A 23,208-nucleotide genomic window follows, 5' to 3' on the forward strand; every position below is an offset into this window, starting at 1 on the left:
AACACTAGATAATTCACAAACATTCAGAGACTCTCTCACCAGCTCCATCTGTTACCCCCCGTTTTCCTGTTCACACTAGTTACCTGAACTTTCTCTTTCTTTTGGGGAGGGGGAGGGGGAAAGGGAAGCAAAGGGGAGGAAGAAACAAATTGCCACATTTTTTCTGAGCAAGGACATTGGTTAGACAGTAAACCACACTGTAGTGACCAGCAATAGAGTGCAATAGTTTCCTTCCCTTCATTTTATGGACTTTCACCTGTAAAGTTTTTTAATGTTTTTCCCCTCAATGTGTGTGAATTTACTGTTGGTGTCAGGTGCTGACCTGACAACTCTGGAGACTAACACCCTCTATTTAGCAATAGAAGAAGTGCAGCCCTTAGAGCAAAGGAATAAACGTCTCCCATACAGTATAAAACCCTTTTAAACACCAGGGAAGTTTGGAATGGATTTGTAATTCTGACTGGTGAAATATATTTCAATGTGCTGTCACTTAGCTCGTATGGAACCCTGACTGAATCCTGGGAGGTGAGCTTTCCTCAGGTGACCATCATGAAAGACCTGCTTGATTGAAAAGAGGGAGTTAGTCACTGCTTCCCACTACTTTGTGAGAGTAGACTATACACAGAGATTTTTTGTTTTAAGGTAGTAACTGTAGCTCAAATGTCAAGAATATTGATTCAAAAAGTGCCCCTCCAAGTCTGCAGTGGTGATGGGCTAGTCCTAAGAACATAAAAAACACCATACTACGTTAGACTAGTGGGATATCTAGCCCAATATCCTGTTTTCTGACAGCAGCCAGTGTGAGATGTTTCAGAGGAAATAAACAGAACAGGGTAATTTCCAGTGATCCATCCTCTGTCATCCAATCCCAGCTTCTGGCAATTTGAGGTTTAGGCATACCCAGAGTATGGGGTTCAATCCCAGATCATCTTGGCTAATAGGCATTGATGGATCTATCTTCCATGAACTTGTCTAATTCATTTTTAACCCAGTTATACATTTAGCCTTCACAACATCCCCTGGCAATGAGTTCCACAGTTTGACCGTGTGTTGTGTGAAGTACTCTTCATTATGTTTGTTCTAGTCAAAGATTTAGCAAACCATTCTGGAGGATAACAGCCAAGGCTTTAACAAGAAGAGGCTTGTGATTAGGAGATTCCTCTGGGGCAGGTGAGTCTGGGGGAAAGATCACTCCTGGACAATACTGGGAGGAGGGAAGATAAACAGTGGTGGCCCAGACAAATGCTTGAGGAATGGCTTATTTTATAGCAGAGGAAGCTGGTTTACAAGGGTAAGGGGAGACCAGGAAAGCCATAACTGAAGGCACAAGGACAGATAATGTGTTGGCCCAGACAGTTCTGCTGGGATGGAAGAGCAGACAGCTTCCTCCTGAAACAACTAGGTTTGCTCCAGGGCATGTTGGAGAGAGAGCAGTGGGGCAGGACACCAAGTGGGTGTCCTGGAGGAGAGGTTTCAGACTGGTAGCTGTGTTAGTCTGTATCAACAAAAACAATGAGGAGTCCGTGTGGCACCTTAGAGACTAACAAATTTACTTGGGCATAAGCTTTCGTGGGCTCAAAACCCACTTCATCAAATGCATGGAGTGGAAAATACAGTAGAGAGGTATAAATACACAGCATATGAAAATATGGGAGTTGCCTTACCAAGTCGGGGGTCAGTGCTAACAAGCCAATTAAATTAAGGTGGAAGTGGGCTATTTCCACTTGGTAAGGCAACTCCCATCTTTTCATATGCTGTGTATTTATACCTCTCTATTGTATTTTCCACTCCATGCATTTGATGAAGTGGGTATTGAGCCCACGAAAGCTTATGCCCAAGTAAATTTGCTAGTCTCTAAGGTGCCACAAGGACTTCTTGTTGTTTTTCCTGGAGGAGAGTGTGCCATCACTCTAAAGAACTGGCTATATGACTATTTACAGAGAACTAGTGTGAGCCCCATTTGCCTAAGCCTATAGATCCCGGCTGGGAGGCTCACCCCAAAGTGTAGTGTAGACGTTCCCTCAGAAGCCAGCTTATCATTACTGATATGTGATAATCACTTTCTAAGGGAGAATGATTGTGGACTCTGACCTATGTATGGCTGGTTGGATAAATGCAGAGGTAGGTGTCTATTCGCTGCCATTCTAGCGTCTTTAATTTAAATATATTATTGCTCTAAAAAGAGGGCAGTTAAGGAATTGTACAGGATCAGCTTTTTCCCAGAAGCAGGTCCCAACAGGGAAAATATTCCCTCGTCTAATGGGATCTGCTATTGTATATCAGGCAGGTAAAGGTGTTTTTTGCTGTCTCCGTATTGGTTCACTTTGCTTGTATGGTCCCTGTAGCCTTTGAGACTCAATCAATGGAATCTATGTGTAAGTTGGAATCAAAGCTAATACATAATGTCTCTCCCAGGACTGAAATATTCTGCTGCAGTCTACAGAAAAGACAAGTCTTGGTTGGCATAGGATTCTCCGAATGTGGGCTTCTGTAATCCTGCACAGAGCTGCCTTCTAACGAACAACACCACAGCCAATGCTTAGTGTGTTCTATTTCAGCTTGACAGCTCATGTGACCTGGTGGATAGGGCATGGGAATGGGGATCAGAGCTAGGCCCAGCTCTGCCACTGAGCTGCAGAGTAGGGTAAGTCACCTCACCTCTCTGTCCTCTATTGCCTCATCTGTGAAGTGGAGATAACAACACCCTTTTTTGTGAAGTGCATTAAGATCTATGTGTTAAAAGTGTTATATGGGCCGGATTTTCAAAAGGGCTCTTCTCCCATTTAGGCACCAAATCAATACTCCAATTTTCAAAAGAGCTCTGTACCCACTAACTCTCTCTGAGAATAGTAAGAGCTGCCGGGTGCTGATTACTTTTGGACAGCTGGCCCCAAAATTGCTAGTGGAATTGGTATTTCCTATATCGCTGCCTGCAGTCCCTCAGAACATAAGAACATAAGAAAGGCCGTACCGGGTCAGACCAAAGGTCCATCTAGCCCAGTATCTGTCTACCGACAGTGGCCAATGCCAGGTGCCCCTGAGGGAGTGAACCTAACAGGCAATGATCAAGTGATCTCTCTCCTGCCATCCATCTCCATCCTCTGACGAACAGAGGCTAGGGACACCATTCTTACCCATCCTGGCTAATAGCCATTTATGGACTTAGCCACCATGAATTTATCCAGTCCCCTTTTAAACATTGTTATAGTCCTAGCCTTCACAACCTCCTCAGGTAAGGAGTTCCACAAGTTGACTGTGCACTGCGTGAAGAACTTCCTTTTATTTGTTTTAAACCTGCTGCCTAATAATTTCATTTGGTGACCCCTAGTTCTTGTATTGCGGCATAAGATTGTGGTAATAAATCCTCCTAGAAGTGAGCAAGAGGAAAGCCATTCTGCAGTTTCTCCAATACACAATGGATTGTAGGGTTTCAAAACTTCAAACACGGTGTTGGCATGTTGCCCGGTGTTGGGCTGTAGGCTTTGGCAAAGTATCTGACTACCTGCTACCACAGGTAACTGAAGAGGAAGAGATACCCAATGAGCTGATACACAGTCCACGGTCTGACCACTGGTCCACATTTCAGTGGGCTGATTGATCTTCCTCACCTTTGACAGCCTCAATGCCTTGGACACTGCAACACAGAGTTTTGTTCAACTATGGTATTGCCTTAGCCAAAAAGTAGGTTTTGCTAGGTATTTGCCACTTGGGAATGGGGTATTCCATTAGTGCCTGAAAGCCCTCTGCCCTGACCAATAAAAGGGCTGCAGACCCACTGCTAGCATTGTTGCCAGTTTTGTATTAAGCATGGAGATTACAGGATTTTTCTTAACCTACTCTGAAAGACATATCAAAGTATGTGTCAGTCGATGGGTGGTTTGCCTGTGTATCTGCTTCCCTTCCTAACACTAAAAGGCATACTGGATGGAATGCCACTGACTGGAGTATTTGTGGACCGCAATTTATCAGATGTTATGACCTGTCTCCTCCACCTCTTTCTCTACTGCATGAGGGCTAAGTTGCTGAATGCAGCAGAGATGTTTCTCCCACATTATGGCATGGTTATTTTTCAAGAAGTTTCTTAAAACAGAAGTTCCTGAGGGGGCCTCTTTCACAAAAAGAACCATAGCATTGCTAGCATCTTTCTGCTCAACAGAAAAGAGTTCCACACCAATGCATTGGTCTTATCATGTGGTTGGGCAGCAGTGCATAAAAACCTACTTCTTTCCCCATCAGCATCAACAGAACCCAGGTTGTGGTTTAAGCCTAGTTCTCTTGTGACCACAACTCCTATGATGAGTGTTGAATTTTGCTTTCTTACAAATGTCTGATTTTTGCTTCCTCAGTGGCTTCACTGATTAATACTACCACCTGATCTTCCTCTTTCACTTCCTGAATGAAATTTCTCTCAGAGGGGGAAGCGTCATTACTATGATTTTCTACATTAATTGGTGCTCTCACCATCTTTCTACAGAAGGTGCCTGGGTTTTCCATTGCCCATTTTATTACTGTTCGGGGCACACATTTTTCCCCAGTAATATCAAAGTGTGCTTTATTTCTTTATTGTGCTTTTATTTCCTTCACAGGAAACTGGCTAGCCACTTGAAGTTTTTCCCCCTGAAGCTTATTGTTTGTTGCCCTTAATATTTTGTTTACTGAGTAGGGGAGCCTCTCCTGATAAACAGTGGGGAAAAATTAGATTTTATGTTCTATTTCCCTTCAGCCACCATAATCTCCTGAGAGAAGTCATGTCAGATTTAACATCTCCTGTTTTCAGACTGACTTTAGCAAAACTGAATTTTCTCTTCTTTGATCCCACGTGCAGTTTCCCTATTATAAGACAGCTCTGGTTTCACTAGAGGGAGCTGGGTCTTCAATTTTGGCAAGATCTTCAGATTTCCACAAACCATGATTGCTCACTGTTTTAAAAGAGGCACTTCAGAGAACATAGTGAATTCTAATTCTGTGTAATGTCTAAAGCTAAGGATGATTTTTCTTTTTCACAGATGGAATGACTCCAACAGTGAGCCACTTGCTGTGAGCAGATTTTAAAAGCTGTCTCTTTAAAAGGGATCTCCCTATTCTTCAATCAGTGGGCAGAGGGGTCGAGCATAGATTGTATTCCTGTAATTTAGGTTTTAAATGGACACCAACCTCCCTGATGATGATCAGCCAACTTGTTTCGGCTGCTCTTTTCTGTATGATAGATGGAAACATTATAGACCTCAGGGCTGTCTGTCTCAGAGCAGTCAGTCACGTTTTGTAGTGATCTCATCCTATGATTATATAGCTACCGGAAATACTTGGCCTTGAATCATAAGGTGCTTACTGAGTCTTCCTTTCAAAATGAGAACAGGGTATCCTGTAATTTTAATTTATATTTCCTTCCTAGAAATAGTAACCATGCTACAAGTCATCAGCCCATATTACCAAGCCTGATTGGGACTGGGATTTTTGCTTACTGTCATAAGAACATAAGGATGGCTATACTGTGTCAGATCAAAGGTCCTTCGAGCCCAGTATCCTGTCTTACGACAGTGGCCAGTGCCAGGTACCCAAGAGGGAATGAACAGAACAGGTAATCATCAAGTGATCTATCCCCTGTCGCCCAGTCCCAGTTTCTGGAAAACAGAGGCTAGGGGCACCATCCCGGCTAATAGCCATTGATGGACCTGTCCTCCATGAATTTATCTAGTTCTTTTTTGAAGCTTGTTATAGTTCTGGCCTTCACACCATCCTCTGGCAAGGAGTTCCACAGGTTGCCTGTGCATTGTGTGAAGAGATCCTTCCTTTTGTTTGTTTTAAACCTGCTGGCTATTAATTTAATTTGGTGGCCCCTAGTTCTTGTGTTATGAGAGAGTAAATAACACTTCCTTATTTACTTTCTCCATCCCAGTCATGAGTTTATAGTCCTCGATCATACCCCTGCCCTAGTCATCTCTTTTCCAAGCTGAAGTCATAGTCTTATTAATCTCTCCTCATATGGTAGTCATATACCCCTAGGGTGACCAGATGTCCCAATTTTACAGGGACAATCCTGATATTTGGGTTTTTTTCTTACATAGGCTCCTATTACCCTCCACCCCCTCTCAATTTTTCACACTTGCTATCTGGTCACCCTACATACCCCTAATCATTTTTGTTGTCCTTTTCCAATTGCAATATATCTTTTTGAGATGGGGCGACCACATCTGCATGCAGTATTCAAGTTGTGAGCATATGATGGATTTATATAAAGGAACTATGATATTTTCTGTCTTATTATCTATCCCTTTCTTAATGATTCCCAACATTTGTCCACTTGTGACTGCCACTGCACATTGAGTGGATGTTTTCAGAGAACTATCCACAGTGACTCCAATTTCTTTCTTGAGTGGTAACAGCTAATTTAGACCCCATCATTTTATATGTATAGTTGGGATTATGTTTTCCAACGTGCATTACTTTGCATTTATCAATATTCTTCATGTCTCTGAAGAATTTGAGACCTCGCTTTTCCTAGAAAGGACCCTTTCTTGCTTGTTTTATGTAATCACCCACCCTTAGGCAAAGGGTCTGGGAAGGACAAAACAATGGCTAGATGGGAGGACTGCTGATCAGGTTTATCATAATAGCATCTGCATTTTAATGGTGCCATTTAGGTTGTGCAATTTACACCTGCTTTGTCAGATGTGGTGAGTGTGTGTGCATGGTGGGGTGAGGTAGGGATGAGCAGGTGACCTCTGAAGAGGGGAATTGAATGTGGGGAGTGAATTGTTTTAGCTATTGTTTAGCTGCAGGAGATGCCCTTATAGACTAGGAAACAAACTGAAGTTAGCCCCAGAAACTGTGTGTACACAAGTATTTATCCCTATTCTCATGATACCACAGTGTTAGTGTGAGAGACACTATCTCTGCTAACAAGGGATTGAACCTGGGAGGGACCTCTAGGGCTGAAAGCATGAGTCTCACTAGTTATAAAGAGCCAGGCTCAGTAACTAGGGGCTGTAACAAACCCATATCCTATCTTGATCAGATATAGAGGATAAGTAATCACACAATGCTTAAACTGCCAGTGTCTGGTCTATACTATTCTAGCACAAATAGAGCTGCAATGGTTGGAAACTTAAGGATGATGCTAATGGAGACAAGGTCTGAGTGGTCCCCATATGGTATAAATAAACTCATATTGGGGCATCCAGTTACAGTATTTGCTGAACCCAGCCAACATGGCTGGGCTTTGCTAGTGTAGGCCTGTGGGAGGAAATTACATGGAGGGGCCATGGTTGCCATGGGGATATTTATATGGGAGTGGGAGTACCAAGGTGCTGGCATTTGGTGGTGTTGGATGTTGGTGTGATGCCAGGGGATGGATTGCAGTCAGTGTGGTGCTGGGAGGAGGGGACACTGTACGTAGGGGTTTGTGACATGAGTGGGAGGCAGCACACGAAGAGGCTGGCATGGTGCTGGTGGGGGTATCGTGGGAGTGGCTGTGGCTGGCATGGGTGTGGTGAGAGGTGTATGTGGGGGGTGTGTGGCTGGGGTTGGTAGGGCAGTGGGGGGAGCTGGTGGGAAAGTATGGGGTGTGAGGGAGACTGATGGGGGTATCGTGGTGGTGGTGGCGGCTGTGGCCTGGCCAGGCTCATGGGATGAGTTGTGCCCACACACGAGGGCTGTGGCTTGTGAGGGGAGTGTTGTGGGGGGGGAGGCTGGGGCTGGTGAGGGGGGTACGTGGTGGGGGGGGCCTGTGGCTGCTGGGATCGTGGGGCGGCCTTTGGGCGCACTCCCCCCACACTGCGCGGGGCGGGCCCGCACTCGAGCTGCGGGAGCAGCCTGTGGCGCACGCACCACGGCCGCGGCCCGGTGGTACCCGGGAGGCGGTTTGTTCCTCAGGCCGCACGTGAGTGGGGGCGGGGGGCGGCCTCCGCGGCTGAGCACCGCCGCGTTCCCTCTGTTGCGCGCACGCGCGCAGGGCACCCCCCACGCTCCGCCACACTCAAGATGGCGACGGGGGCAGGCGCGGGGCGCGTCCGCGCGGGGCCCCGCCCCCTGTGACGCGCGGGCTAGCAGGCTCTGCGGGGGGTGGTCGAGGTAGGGGCGGAGCGGCGCAGCCAGTAGCCGCTGGAGCCGGGCCGGGCTGGGCCGAGCCGAGCCGCCGCCGCCATGCCCTCCGAGAAGAGCTTCAAGCAGCGCCGCACCTTCGGTAAGGGCCGGGCCCGAGGGGGATGAGGGGCCGGCAGAGCCGCTCCGGGGAGCCGGGTACCCGCTGTGCCCGGGCAGAGGCCCGCTTCCTCAGCCCAGCGCGGGGTGACGGGGGCCCAGCCCCCCGCTTCCTCAGCCCGGGGGGGGCATCCCCCCGCTCCCTTAGCCCAGGCGGGGGGGGGTGTTGGCAGGGTCCTATCCCCCGCCCCAGGGGGCGCTGCGGTGTATGTTGAGGGGGGGGCACGGAGCGGGGGGGTAATTGTACCGGGCTCAGAGCCCCCTCCCCCACTGTACGTGGGGAGAGATGGGGAGACCCCAGCGAACGTGCTGTGCCCTCCCCGGGCCAGCATCGCTCCTGGGCCCGGCCCTCAGTAGCGCTGGGGATCTGCCTGCTCCGAGCGGCCGTGCCGTGTTGTTGTGTTGAAGTGAAGCAACCGCGTCATCCTCCTCCCAGCCGCAGCCCAGACCTGGTGTCACTTCTCTCCACTAAGTCCTCGGGGGGGGCCCTGTAGGATTCAAGTGCTGGTGATTCACTGGACTACATTTTTTTTTTTTAAATCCTTGTTGATCCAATACTCCTACAAGTGGGACCTGACCCTGACAGAGCAGGAGGAACTGCATGGGACGGCAGTGCTCTAATTTTGAAAAGGAATTAGCGAGGGAGTCAGATAACCACATTGTTACAAGGAGTTGCAACAAAAGGCTACCCAAAGATGTATTGCTGGGCAGGGCTGGGCCGCTTAAGATATATAAGAAAGGTTAGCACTGCAGCTGGCTTGGCTTTAAAATGCCACTCCTCTCCTTTATTTTTTTAAAGCGGGGACAAGATTAGAGGCTTTCTGTTGTTCTTGCACTTCTGTCTCAAGTGGTTTCCCTGCTCGCTTGACTGGAACAAGAATCATAGCTTTGTCTTGCTGCCACCCCGCAGAAAATGAAAGTAAAAGTTATTGTGTGGTTTGTTTTCATTTTGTATGGTGTGGTACTTGTTCCACATCAGCAGGCAGGGAAACCTGTGGGTTGGCAAGCATGGTAGCAACAGGACCACACTTTCAAATGGAATAGAATCATAGACTTTAAGGTCACAAGGGACCATTATGATCATCTAGTCTGACCTCCTGCACAATGCAGGCCACAGAATCTCACCCACCCACTCCTGTATCAAACCTGTGTCTGAGCCATTGAAGTCCTCAAATCATGGTTTAAAGACTTCAAGGTGCAGAGAATCTTCCAGCAAGTGACCCATGCCCCACGCTGCAGAGGAAGGTGAAAACCCCCCAGGGCTTCTGCCAATCTGCCCTGGAGGAAAATTCTTTCCCAATCCCAAATCTGGCAATCAGCTAAACCCTGAGCATGTGGGCAAGACTCACCAGCCAGACACCCAGGAAAGAATTCTCTGTAGTAACTCAGATCCCACCTCATCTAACATCCCATTGGGCATATTTACTGCTAGTAAAGATGAATTAATTGCCAAAATTAGGCTATCCAATTATACCATCCCCTCCATAAACTTCTCAAGCTTAGTCTTGAAGCCAGATATGTCTTTTGCCCCCACTGCTCCCCTTGGAAGGTTGTTCCAGAACTTAACTCCTCTGATGGTTAGAAACCTTCGTCTAATTTCAAGTCTAAACTTACTGACGGCCAGTTTATATTCATTTGGTCTTGTGTCCACATTGGTACTGAGTTTAAATAATACCAGGGAGGGAGAGGAATTTAGTCTTCCGATATATTTATAGAGAGCAATCAGATCTCCCCTCAGCCTTCTTTTGGTTAGGCTAAACAAGCCAAGCTCTTTGAGTCTCCTTTCATAAGACAGGTTTTCCCATTCCTCGGATAATCCTAGTAGCCCTTTTCTGCACCTGTTCCAGTTTGAATTCATCCTTCTTAAACATGGGAGAGCAGAACTGCACACAGTATTCCAGATGAGGTCTCACCAGTGCCTTCTATAACGGTACTAACACCTCCTTATCTTTGCTGGAAATACCTCGCCTGATGCATCCCAAGACCGCATTAGCTTTTTTCCACGGCCATATCACATTGGCGGCTCATACCCATCCTGTGATCAACCAATACTCCGAGGTCCTTCTCCTCTTCTGTTACTTCCACGTGATGCCTCTCCATCTTATAACAATAGTTCTTGTTGTTAATCCCTAAATGCATGACCTTGCACTTTTCACTATTAAAGGACCCTGAAAGCTATTGGTTAGAGGAGTTTTGTGGCATGGTGGTGCTGAGACTTGCACCATAAAAGGATGAAATGCACTGCAGAATTAGATTATTGGGCTGGTAATATTACATGTCTGCATAATCCATTATTGACTGCAGAACTCCCAGATGCTAGAAAACATCTCTCTTCCTTGTATGCCTGGAATTAGGCATGTAACCCCTTCCTGTCAGTGTTGAGCATTTAACTTCCGGTATGCTGTTGACATGAGATTTAAATTCCACTTTCAGTTTTGATTCTAACATGTGGAAATAGTTCTCCACCTAGGAGTCTGGAGCTGACTAAAATGCATTCCTTGCATCCCTGTTTAGTTCTTCAAAGGCAGCAGAGCATAAAATATCCTGTTTAATGTTGGCTGGGGAAAACAGCTTAGTCCCTTTGAGTAAACACAGTTTGCTAGAATGGTGCCAACACACTTCCTGGCTAAGATGGAGTCAAAAAGATTGAAGGGCTGCATTGTTTAGTCTGTTCATATAGATCAGGGAGGAAGACTGGAATGCCATCTCCTTTTTATTGTTCCCAGAGCCTCCATTTTCTTAAAACGACAAAAATTGGCAGCACAGCCTATTCTACTTGAAGTGCAAAGTTTTCTATGCAAAATAAAATTGATGGAAATAATTGATCCAGACTCTCCCTCTACCCCCATCTGTCTCTGGTTGGAGTCAAACTATACTCAGCAGCCTCCCCACCAGTCACTCCCTTGTACTCGAGCTAGTGCCTGTACTGATGTTGCTGGCAAATTTTACCAATCTAATCTGTCCTTTCTTCTGAAGTCTCAAATACCAACAACTTCCCTCCAAAAGCCATTCTTCCCCCAATGTCTATCAACAGCTTCAGTCCCAGGTATTAAGTTCAGCTACAATGGCAGCCAATTAGTTGTGTGGAAGCAGGGAAATAATTACAACTAATGTGGTCAGAGTACAGCTTTTATCTGCAACTGACTGAGGCCTGATTTTGAACATGCCATACACAGTAATCAGTTTTGTCTGGCTCCCATTTTGTGCTGCTTCTACTCCACACTAATAGTGCTAGGAAAAAAAAATCCCCATGTCAAAACTCATCAGTTTCAATAGAAAAAAAATTACTAAAACTAAGTTTATTTGGTTGGTTGAGGATTACTGTTCCTGCTCTCCACCACTCTTCTATAACTCTCATTTCTGCTAAATTTAATATTAGATATTGCTTAATGGCATACTTCTGTCCTCAGACATGGTGATGGTGGGCCCTAAGGACTGTGGGTATATCTGGAACTCTTGAATTCCCAGTGAATTAGAACTGGTCTCTACTGAAAGTTAATTTTGGTATTTAGGATCTTGAGCAACAGGAAGTTTTGTAATAAAGATCTTAAGTTTTGGGAAGTCATTAGTTCCCACATATCACTGCAGACCAGCTTTTTAGAAGCTTTAGTTTTGCTTGATTCTTGTCAGACTAATTTGATTTGAAAATCATGAGTCATGTGCTGCACATCATTACTAATCACATAGTAAGCTTGCATGTACAGTAATTGATGGATGCATGAGATCCTAGTAGTGACCAAAGGATAGTTTATTGAATGACAGTTTATTGAAAAGCAGTTTATTGAATGACAGGCCAGGTAATCTGTCTTTACCTCAGACTAAAAGTAATGGGCTGGGTTGATGGGAGAGGAAGCGCTGTGAGCAACATCCCTGAAGATTTGTTCTTATTACAGGAGTCTGCTAATGCATCAAGGCTGTACTGTAGTATTCAGTCCTTTTTCTGCAAGAGGTATTTATAGAGGGACATGGCCCATAAAGCAGAGAGAAGTGGAGATAAAGTCTGAGTTCATGGCAAGTCCAAATTCAGGCCTGGTGTAAGCAGCATAATTGACTTTAAAGTAATTGAGTTAATTTACACCAGGTCTGACTTCTGTTTTGTCCAGAGTGAAGTGTGTGCTACTAATACTTCCCTTTAAAAGGAAACTAACCTTGTCTTGCAAACTGGGATGGGTAAATACTGAACAAACCAGAGTTTAGAAGAACAGCACTATCAGCATGGGTGACGTGGTATTCAATTAATAGAAAATTGATAACTAATATTCAAATGTACAGTGTTAAGCTGACATTGATCTAAGAGCTAGGACTACCTGAAACATGCCAGTCTAGCCAGCAACTCCCTCTTCAGGAACACAAGATTAAACCTAGGACAGTGTCATGTTAAGTTTCCTAAACAGGAATAAAGGATAATGGATAACATGACTGGATACAGCAAATTCATGTGATTAAATGTCCTTTGCTTTAGTGGGCATCTCATTCTGCATTAACACAATAGGATTCTCAACCAAAACTAGTTTAGTAGTCATCTTGCTGGTGAAAGAACAGAAGAGTCATCCCTGAGCAGGGAGGTATAGCTCAGTGGTTTGACCATTGGCCTACTAAACCCAGGGTTGTAAGTTCAATCCTTGAGGGGGCCACCTAGGGATCTGGGGCAAAAATCAGTACTTGGTCCTGCTAGTGAAGGCAGGGGGCTGGACTTGATGACCCTTCAGGGTCCCTTCCAGCCCCATGAGATAGGTATATCTCAATTATTTATTTTTTATTGGAGAGTTTGTAATTATCATTGCTTTATTTTATAAAATTGCCTTGACTGAACTGGTTCTTTCCTCTTTTAGAAACTTCTTTACCTCACTTTTTCCAATAACAAAAAACCTACTAACAAGTAAGAGCCCAAGGAAATAGCATACCTTGTATCCCTGAGGCTTAGAACAAAACCCATGTAGTGTGTATCTGAGCATTTAGTTGGGCAATATTTTTTCCTCCCACAGAGCAAAGAGTAGAAGATGTGCGACTGATTAGAGATCAGCATCCGACAAAAATACCAGTAAGTGATTAATAACTTTACCTTTCTCACCACAGAAAGGAAGAAAGGCCAAAATGTATTAGGAATCTCTGGGTCTGTAGTAATAAAATATTATCCTTTCAGGGGTGGCCTGGTCTTCAGAAAATAATCCTGAGCCTGGCAACCAATGACCAACATGCTAGCTGGTGGCAACTGCTAATCAGGCAAAATATGGGCTGCTTGTGTGTGTATATTGTATAACGCAACTTGTAACAGAACACCTCAGACTGAGTCCAGTGAGAGTCCTAGGTGCAACTCTTTAGATGGAAAAACTGAAGACCTGTCTTTCTAATAGAAGAGTACTCAGTAACTCCTGTCCAGAGTGTAACCCTAAAGAACAAGGGCTAAATTATGCTTTGATTTGAATTATATCTAAGGATCCATGCTGCCAAACTTTGCCAAAGCCTATCTTCTAAAAAACAACCAACCAACCCACCCTTCTATATAGTGCCTTCTGGGGCCTGGTGGGAGTGCTTCTTCTGAAAGCCTGACTCCTGAGCAACCCACTTGCATTCAGTCTACACAGGAAAGGTGACCCATAGCTGGAAGCATCTGTTAGCCACAGGTCCTGCCAACTCCATTTCACTTTGGCTGATGGGCCAAATGACCTCTCTAAACTAGACTTAGTCTTTATTTTTTTACTCTTACTGCTATGGATGCAGCTCCATCAATGGTGGGAGAGCTACCATGTTCTCTAGACTTGCTCAGTAGTAACTCAGGCCAGTCAGGACTCCTGTCCAGGCTACCATACTGGTGGGAAATTCCGAGTTCCATTGTATGGGTAGCCTTGATCTTGCCTTTGCAACTGCAAAGCAAAACAAAACACAGCCATCCTAGTTTAAAAATCAAAAGGAAGCTATGCCAGCAAGGATAACGTGGTGCTAATAATTTTTCTTAATTTACCATTCTCTGCACAAAAATTGCCTTTCCTCCCTGTCATGGTGTAAAATGATCTTTAGGGGGGTGTTAGTAAAGTGTGGGAGGCACCTTGTTTCTCTGAAAGCAACAGCAGTAATTTAATTAGGGGATAACTTAATTTGAGGTCTTTGCTCTCAGCTGTTTCCCAGTGCTGAAAACTGATGACATAGCCAGTTGAAATTCCTCTATAAAGTGGCTTAAAAACAAACACCGTCCCCCCCTTTCCAGTGTTCTTGCACTTCACTAGAAAGTAGCCTAGAAGACTGTTATACAGGATGACTATTCCTGCACTGCATTGATTTCGCTATAACCAAACTAGTTCCATTCTTTTTCTTTCTGATTGAAGAAGGGTCCTCTCTGCCACTAGATAAGAAAAATACTTATATAACAAGACCCATGTTTAAATGTTTAAAAGAGTAGAAGGGACTGAACAGGAACATAATTATCTACAACTAGTGTCGGTATGTTGTACTCTTGAATGTTTAGTTATAGAATAAGCAGAGACAAGCCCCTGTACTGCCTTATAACTGCTACTTCAGAGCTTTTTTCCTTCCAGGTGATAATTGAAAGGTACAAGGGTGAGAAGCAGCTTCCAGTTCTGGATAAAACTAAGTTCCTGGTACCAGATCATGTCAACATGAGCGAACTAATCAAAATCATCAGGTATGTTAAGGGTTGAGTACATGGTGGATCAAAATAAAATCATAGTTCAGTGTTAATCTGCTAGCTAGTGAATGCTTTGGATAACTGTGATAGGACAGTGCCCTCAAGCTTGCCTCCTTGTGGCACAGCATGGCCCTGCTGCCCTCTCTCTCCTGCTCTGGGTCTTTCAGTGACTTACTCAAACTCAGGGACCAAGGACAAGATGTCCCAGTTGTATTAAGGGGGGGGGTGAGAGTTAAGATCCCAGAACCCCTCTCTCCACCACCCCCACCCCACCCATTTGTACCCTGAAGTCCAACCCTTCAGCCCTGGGGTTAATGCCAACAAGTATATTCTCTCAGCTTCAGGAGTCCCTAGCATGTCTCCTGGAGCTGGATTAGCATGCAGAATAAAGTCAAGCACATCTGGTAAGGCATCCACAGCTCTCCCCTTGGAGTAGGATTACAGTTCAGGCCAGCTGTATCCCTCAGTCAGCTTCTCAGCTAGTCTCTTTTTACTTACTGCTTTCATTTGTCCACTTGGCAAGCTTAACAGGTCAAAATTGTCAGCATCCTCCTCCTCCTCCTCCTAGAGTCTTGGGTAGTTCTTCTCTCTAGCACCAGTTCCCTCCAACTGAGCACTGGTAGCCTTTTATCAGGCCTAGGCACTCATTAATTAATTGCCTAGGTGATGTTAATTAACTGCTTACAGGTGTCCTGAGATGGCTGGTTCCAATAGTGTGTGAAGGAGAAAGGTGGGTAAACAGAGTTTACCCCTTTCATACTTGAGGAAGATGGAGTTTAGGTTAGTTTACCCACTTATTTTTCCCCCCACTACGTTACTGGCTTGTTCTCCTTGAAGTCTGTAATGAGCAGACTGAGCCCTGGCTCCACTTTAAGGGGCCAGCCACCTGTGACACCCTTTAAACAAACTATACAGTTTTTTGTACCAATATAACTATTAGTTAGGGGTGTAAATTTTTTATCCAGATTGCTATACCAGTACAACTGCTGGTGGAGATGAAGTTTTATCAATATGGTTTCCCTTTCGCATTTGAGAATATAGCTATACTGCCATAAAGCATCTCTCTACCACTATAGCTGCATCCAGACTAGGGGGCCAAAGCACTTTAAGTATGTTAGGTCTAATTAAAGCAGCGCAACTTGTGTGTGGACAAGCCCTAAGTGAAAATGTTGAATCCCATAATACAGATTCATAAACTGTGGTGCTTCGATATCCATGCTTCTTACTGAGACTGTGACTGAGTATTGTAATGTTTTTGCTTTGAGTTGCTTCAGAGGAAAGTCAAAGGTGAAGTTAGAAGAAAAAAAAACAACCTTAATATGTTACATTGTATCATAATGGCATTCCTATGCAGCAGAGGAGTTCCATGTACAGTTCCTTATCTTAATGTAAGCAGGGAATATTTGATTAGAGGTAGTAAGTAGTCATCAGTGTTGGGTATCATTCACCATTTGAGTTTAGTTTGTTGCTTCATTTGAGTTTAGTTTGTTCTAAAGCAGCAGTTCTCAAACCGTAGCAACCTGAGGACCCCCATTTTAAAATTTTTCAGGTCCCCCAAGCTCCCTCGCTCAGCCCCAGGCCCTGCCCCCACTCCACCCTCCCTCCGTTGCTTGCTCTCCCCTATCCTCACTCATTTTCACCAGGCTGGGGCAGGGGGTTTCCTGCCCCAATATGGGTGTGGGCTCTAGGATGGAGTTTAGGTGTGGGAGGGGGTGAGGTATGGGCTCAGGGAGCGGGTTTGGGTGTCAGATGGGATGAGGTACAGGCTCTGGGATGGGGCAGGGGGTTGGGTTGGGGTAAGGGAGGGGTGCACGCTCTGGCCGGGCGGTGCTTACCTTGGGTGGCTCCCGAAAACGACCGGCACATCTCTCTGGCAGCGGCTTCTAGGTGGGGAGGAGGTCACTGTGCACTGCCCCTGCATTGGCTACAGTTCCCAGCCAATGGGAGCTGCAGAGTTGGCGCTTGGGGTGGGGGCAGTGCACAGAGACCCCCCTGGCCTGCCTTAGCCCCGCTGTGCTGCTGGACTTGTAGCACCTAAAAACTTCCAGTTTGGCTTCAGTAGCCTCCAGGAGATAGAGGGAGTGGGGGAGGTGGAGGAATAGATCAGCAGGGCCAGTGAACCCCCTGGAGTACTCTTGGTGATCCCAGGGGTCCATGGACCCCAGTTTGAGAAACGCTGTTCTAAAGAATAGAGTGGCTGTTTCTCTGGCTGAACTGTAGATGTGAGCTGCTTCTTTTAGAGTGGGCTTTGGGACAAATAGTAAAATAGAGACCTTCCCCATACGGCACTGTAAAAATCCTCCTTATGGGATTGTTAATGTCATAGCCTAATCCAGATTCTTACATAAGAACAACTAAAAGTGGGAACTGAGTTCAGAATTAGGGGCCCAAAGTATTTGAGCAGTTTGAAAGACTTTTTAATTAAGATCATACTTTAGCAGTTGGACTTGTCTACACAGAGACACACAGGACAACTTAATCCAAATTAACACTTAACTAGTCTATTTTACATTCACACCTAAAGTATATTAAAATCCTATGTGGATTCAGAATTAATGTGGCTTTAATTTTATTTCTCTTAATTCACTTCCAAACGGAATTAAGGTAGACCAATAGAAGTGAATTAAGAAAAACCAAAATAACTTCTCTATTGGTTTACTTTAATTCAGTTTGGAAGTGAATTAAGAGAAAACAAATTAAAGCCACCTTAATTCTAAATAAGAGCATCCACACATGGATTTAAGGCTGTTTAACTAATCCAGTTTAAATTCACACACAGTTAATTTAGATTAATTTTCTTGTGTCCTTGAATAGACAAGGCCTTAGCTGAAAGGCCTTCCTGCTACTCAGTCTTTTTGTCCATTTTTGTGTTGGACTTCAGTGCCCATGACTGACTTTGTACAGTTGGTCTTGGTCTTACCCATGCGCTTTTGCATATACCAAACTGTAGCCACTCTGTGGGAACGTCCTCCTGTGCTGTCCATTGGCTACTACATTCAGTAAGCCTTTTGTACCCGAGTGGTTAGAATTTGAGCTCAAGCTGGCTCTTCTACTGTGCTGTAGCTAAAAGAGTAAAGGAATCTTCTGTTGCGAGATCTGCAGCTGCTAGAGCCAAAAGCAGAGTTGGCAGGAAGCAGCTCTGTCCTCAACAACTCAGAGCGGTAGAACGAGTATTTATGTGCTGCTGCCTGCTGTGGACGGCAGTCTGACTCCTCAGTGCTATACTCATGCAGGAACAGAATGACAACCCATTAATTCCTTTTCAAGTTCTCCATTTCTCCTGACTTTAGTCCTGCATGTATCTGCTCTAGTGCAGAAGGCTGTGTACTCCAAAGCCCAGAGTCTTAAGAATAAGCATGTTTTTCTTGCTTCAGTCCTCATGTTTATGGGCAAAGCTATGTTTTTTTTTCCCCACAGAAAATTGTAATGCATGTCATGGCAGAGTTGTGGGGGAAAACAAGGATATGTCACAAAGGGTGGGGAGGGGCTGGAGAGTGAGCTAACCCCGCAGCAGTGGTTCCTGTCCCACAAGGCTGAGCCTGGCTCCCCACTCCAGGCATTGCAATGGAGGCAGAGGGCCAAATTTGATTGGCATTGGAGAGCTGGATGCACCAAACCTGAGCAGCACTGCAACCATGTATGCCAGGTTGCAACACCTGGAGGCCACAGGAGCTGCAGGGGTCACAGACTTATTCAGATTCACAATGACCATGAACACTGATCTTTGTGCCAAAATCTTAGCCTTACTGATGGTCCCGGAGAAGGCTGTTTGGGTCCCTCCTCTGTAACCTTGTGAAGGCCAACTTGTTTTAAAATGTCAGGGGCTTTCCAGAGAATATGAAATAAAAAGCTCCTCAGGTTAGGCTGAGCCTGGATTCTCCAAGTGCTTGTAAAAGTCATAATTCCATCCTTCATTCTGTTGGTGTCTAACCTGGCTTTCCTATTCCACAGCTTTGAAGGCTCTAGGGCCTGACTTTTCCAAACTGAGCGTGCAGATAAACAGTTCTAATCTCATGCTTGCAGTTACGTGATTTAAGTAAATGAGCAATTTCTGCACTTTTGGATTTTTACCAACTAGAAAAGACAGTTACTCACCGTTGTAACTGTTGTTCTTCGAGATGTGTTGCTCCTATCCATTCCAGTTAGGTGTGCGCGCCGCGCGTGCACGGCTCTTCGGAACATTTTTACCCTAGCAACTCCGGCGGGCCGGCTGGGCGCCCCCTGGAGTGGCGCCGCTATAGCGCTGGATATATACCCCAGCCGGCCCGTCCGCTCCTCAGTTCCTTCTTACCGCCCGTGACGGCCAGTTGGAACAGTGGAGTGCTCCGTTCACCTCCACAACCCTAGTGTTTCTCCATTGGATAAGTGTATATAGTTGGTTAAGTATAGTTAAATAGTTTAGTTAGTTAGTGTAGTAAAGGGAATTAGGGGGGTTTGCCCCTCTTTTTCCACAACCGGTGCGGGCTCATGCCCAAGGCACCGGGGTTTAAGCCCTGTTCGGCTTGCCAGCAGCACATGCCGATTGGGGACCCGCACGACTCCTGCGTGCGCTGCCTCAGGGAATCCCATCGGCCAGATAAGTGCCCGATTTGCACAGCGTTTAAGCCACAGACAAGAAAGGAGAGAGACTCGCGCTTAAAGCAGCTCCTTATGGAGTCGGCGCTTAGCCCGGCCACGTCGACCCAAGTGGCGCCGAAGTCCTCCTCGATGCGCAGCGCACCAGCGGTCCCGAGCCGGTCCGGTACCGAGACTGTTAGACCTCCGCAGCCGGCACCGGCGTCCCGGCACCGTTCCCTCTCTCCGATGAGGAAACGGAAGACGGCGCAGACAGCCTCTAAGCCTCCTGCACCGGGACCGCTCACCCAGCCACCTCCTGCACCGACTGTGGTAGTGCACAAGCCGTGCACGGTTCCGTCGACTCCGGCGTCCGGAGAGCCGTTGAGTCCGGTACCTCCCTGCTCCCCGGTGCCAACCGCGGTCGAGCTGCCTCTCCCGTCAACGCCCGAGACCTTCTCGTCGAAGAATAAGAACCTCTGGCCACTGCGCTGGGCACTCTTGACAATCTTTAAAAATATACTAAACAGCTCTTCAGTTCCCCCTATCAAATCGATAATCAAAGGACAACAAATACAACAGAAGCTAACAGTACACAGTGCCAGGGGGTTTACCCCATCAGCTCTCTGAAAACACCTGTCTCCCCACAGGCAAGGGGCAAGGTGGGCCTAATCATGTCTTCAATGTGCATGCTAAAGTGAGTTCCAAAGGTATAGGGCCCTAATGGAGAACACCCTGCCAGCTACCCATGGGGGTTCAGGTCAGGTCATTGCATGAATCTGGGCCTCAGTTTCATACCATTACAGTGAGAGGTTCCTTAACTAAACCTAAATACAACAGTCTTTTGGGCCTTGGCTACGTAGAAAAGTATTTGTGGTTCTATTGGTATAATTATAGTTATTCTGTAACCTCTGTGTAGACACTTTTGAGTGTGAGTGCTTCTTTTCAGTTTAGTTTAAACCCCTTCCTAAGTGACACTAAGCTGAAAATGGCACTTTTATACTAGAATAAGTGTCTACAGCGGTAGGTTTGTAGCAGTATAACTATGCTGTTATAACCCCACTGGTGTACCTGGCAACTTCGTTGTAGACCTTGTACAAGAGACTATGGGCAGGTCTATGCTACGGCAGGGATTGACACCCTAAGATCGATCCACTGGTGGTCGATTTAGTGGGTCTAGTAAAGACCTGCCAAATCGATTGCAGATTGCTCTCCAGTCAACCCTTGTACTCTACCCTTGAGAAGAGTAAGATAAGTCGACGGGAGATTTTCTCCCATTGACCCCCCCCCCCTCCCCCATGGCATAGCCCCTGCTGTAACTTGACATAAGGTATGTCGACTCCAGCTGGAGTTGCATAGCGTAGCATGAGTTGACTTACCGCGGTAGTGTAGACATAGCCTCAGCCTCTATTTCAGGGCTTGTCTACATGGTGTTAGTGCAAAACACCTTGGATGTAAGTTCTCTGGCACACTAACAGTGCTAGCACACACTGACTGTTTCTGGCATGCCTGATGTAGTACTGCTTAAAGATTACGTTATGCTCACTAGGAAATTTTTAGTGCATGCCAGTAGGTCTGCAAGGACAGTTAGTGTTACTCCTGGGGGAATTCTGCACCAAAAAAATAAAAAATTCAGCACACAGTATTCGAAAGTACAATTTGCAGAATTTGTCAAAGTAACACAATATTATAATGCCAGTTACAGTTATTTTGGTAATTTATTTCAAAATATCTGTCAGCAAGTATGTCTGTAACAATACAGACAAAGTTCTGGTTATTTTTTATTGATAAATTTCTTACTAGGCATATTCATACAGAACTTTGTGTAATTCATTTAAATTACAATACAGAACTGTATTTCCTGTCAGAAGCAGTGCAAAGACTTTGGGGAGTCGAGTACCGAAAGAGCTGAGTGAGAGGGAAGGAGCCTAGGCATGAATCTGGAGGGTGTCGGATGTGGGTGGGAGGTGTGCACCGGGCATAGCATTTTGCATTTTCCTGCATAAAATACATTTTGTCTAAGAAGTGCTGCAATTTTGGCTTTTGCCCACCAGAGGCCTCTATGGCACCAGAACAGTGGCATGAACGCAGCTGGCTGTTCCGGCACCACAGTGGCCTCTGGTGGGTAAAAGGCAGAACTGCAGCACTTCGTAGGCAAAATGTGTTTTATGTGGGAAAATACAAAATTTTTATGCAAGACAGATGAATTCTGTGCATCCGTGGATGCGCAGAATTCCCACAGGAGTATAATGTGCACCAGCACATCGCTCATTAACGGAGCATGTGGACATGCCTTAAATGAGCCTCTGTTAGACGATGCTGGGGTAACACAATTCCATGACCATAGCACTTTCCTCCTCTTTCTTTGTTTAACAGACGACGCCTGCAGCTGAACTCCACTCAGGCTTTCTTCTTACTGGTGAATGGACACAGCATGGTGAGCGTGTCAACCCCCATATCAGAGGTGTATGAAAGCGAAAAGGACGAAGATGGATTCCTGTACATGGTATATGCCTCTCAGGAAACTTTTGGAGTGCAGTCGTCTGTGTAAACCATTCAAGTGGCTTCTAGCCTAGGATTTTGGTTTTACCTTCTACCCCCCCATCCCCACCCCAGGAAAAAGAAAGGGATGTCACCGACTTCTCTCAGTACCTTAGCGTAGGCTTGCTTTAGCAGGTGTCCTCCTCTTACCTTACCTTGTTTGTGAATATTAAACAGCTGAGTGCCAGTACAGACAAGCATAGATCTAGCTTTGAAAACCTGCTGTCATATTTCACATAGGCACACTTGTTTTAAGTCTCTGGACTTCCTGAATGGAACCATACCTTGCACATTCAGATTGCCAACACAAGAAACACTTGGCTGACTTCAGTGACACAGGAACTGGCACCAGTTTCCAGTAGTGAACAAAAGTGTTTGGGACATCTTTCTGTTAATTCCTTACTGTTCCTAGAAAGTGCTCCTTTTCAGGGAAACGCTTCCTTTTTCCATCATGGAGCAAACATGTAAGGGTCTAAAGTGCAAGTTTGTGCATATTAAATCTTTAGTCTAACTAGGGAATCATTTGCCTCAGTATTTGCAGAAAGTCAGGGCAAGTGGTGGTGGGGGAATAGTTTCATAGTACTGCTACTGCATAAGATAAGATGCCAGATTCCTGGACATTATTCATACCAAACCCCACAGCTTTACTCTAATTGTAGCAAGTATATATTTTAAGATGATTCCAGGTTAGCTCCTGGGCAGTTAACATTAAGAGAAACTTCAATCTATTACAAATCGTCACTGCTTTCTGGTTTCACTGACACAAATGGCTGCTCCATGTGAGCTAACTTTCAGTGGATAGTCCCTCCTACCCTGAGGGGCTGCTTTTCCAGAGCATAATAGGGTTTTTTTGATTAAAAGAAATTATTTCCATAAAACATGACTGGGTGGTAGATGCAGCCACTAAAAATGGGTAATGCCCCCATAGTGATCTTGGTCTTTAAAATCTTATTGGTTTTAGTCCATGCACCATTCTGCCTAATTTGTTCTTTATTACTGTTCTCTATATTCAGCATAGCAGTTGTATGTGAACTCTTCAGGGCTGGAAGTCAAACTGCTTTGTTTATACACAGTTCTGCTGAAAACATCGGATTCAAACTTGCATTGAAATTGTCTGTCACTTGTTTGTTCATGTCATAACTGATGGGGGAAGTGTTTATAAAATCATTTCACATTCAGGAGTTGATAAAGTTCTGAGGAACAACTTCTATCACTGAAGCTTCCTTCCCACTGCGTGGAGTTTAAAAATTTGGTGTTACTATTATCATGAA

General features: G+C 45.4%; 1 protein-coding gene and 1 long non-coding RNA gene across 2 annotated transcripts; one reads left to right on the forward strand and one right to left on the reverse strand.

Annotated features, from left to right (window-relative positions):
- Positions 1-7,979: 7,979 nt before the first annotated feature.
- MAP1LC3B (microtubule associated protein 1 light chain 3 beta) lies at positions 7,980-23,070 on the forward strand. Its single transcript, XM_039502647.1, has 4 exons — positions 7,980-8,182; positions 13,185-13,240; positions 14,733-14,839; positions 21,773-23,070. Exons 1-4 carry the CDS (start codon positions 8,143-8,145, stop codon positions 21,945-21,947), a joined length of 378 nt encoding a protein of 125 aa, XP_039358581.1. The 5' UTR covers positions 7,980-8,142; the 3' UTR covers positions 21,948-23,070.
- On the reverse strand, positions 8,398-15,431 carry LOC120384248. Its single transcript, XR_005588710.1, has 2 exons — positions 15,341-15,431; positions 8,398-8,687 (listed from the first exon to the last, which is right to left on the reverse strand). It is a non-coding gene; the product is annotated as an uncharacterized LOC120384248 (long non-coding RNA).
- Positions 23,071-23,208: the final 138 nt, after the last annotated feature.

The sequence above is a fragment of the Mauremys reevesii genome, linkage group 16 (genome assembly GCF_016161935.1).
Source record: "Mauremys reevesii isolate NIE-2019 linkage group 16, ASM1616193v1, whole genome shotgun sequence".
NCBI lineage: Eukaryota > Metazoa > Chordata > Testudines > Geoemydidae > Mauremys > Mauremys reevesii.

Bases quoted from the DNA above. Each gene is read 5' to 3' on its own strand.
- MAP1LC3B (XM_039502647.1), top strand. From the start codon at position 8,143: ATGCCCTCCGAGAAGAGCTTCAAGCAGCGCCGCACCTTCG. The intron at 8,183-13,184 runs GTAAGGGCCGGG...TTCCTCCCACAG, and splicing joins CAAGCAGCGCCGCACCTTCG to AGCAAAGAGTAGAAGATGTG. The intron at 14,840-21,772 runs GTATGTTAAGGG...TTTGTTTAACAG, and splicing joins GAACTAATCAAAATCATCAG to ACGACGCCTGCAGCTGAACT.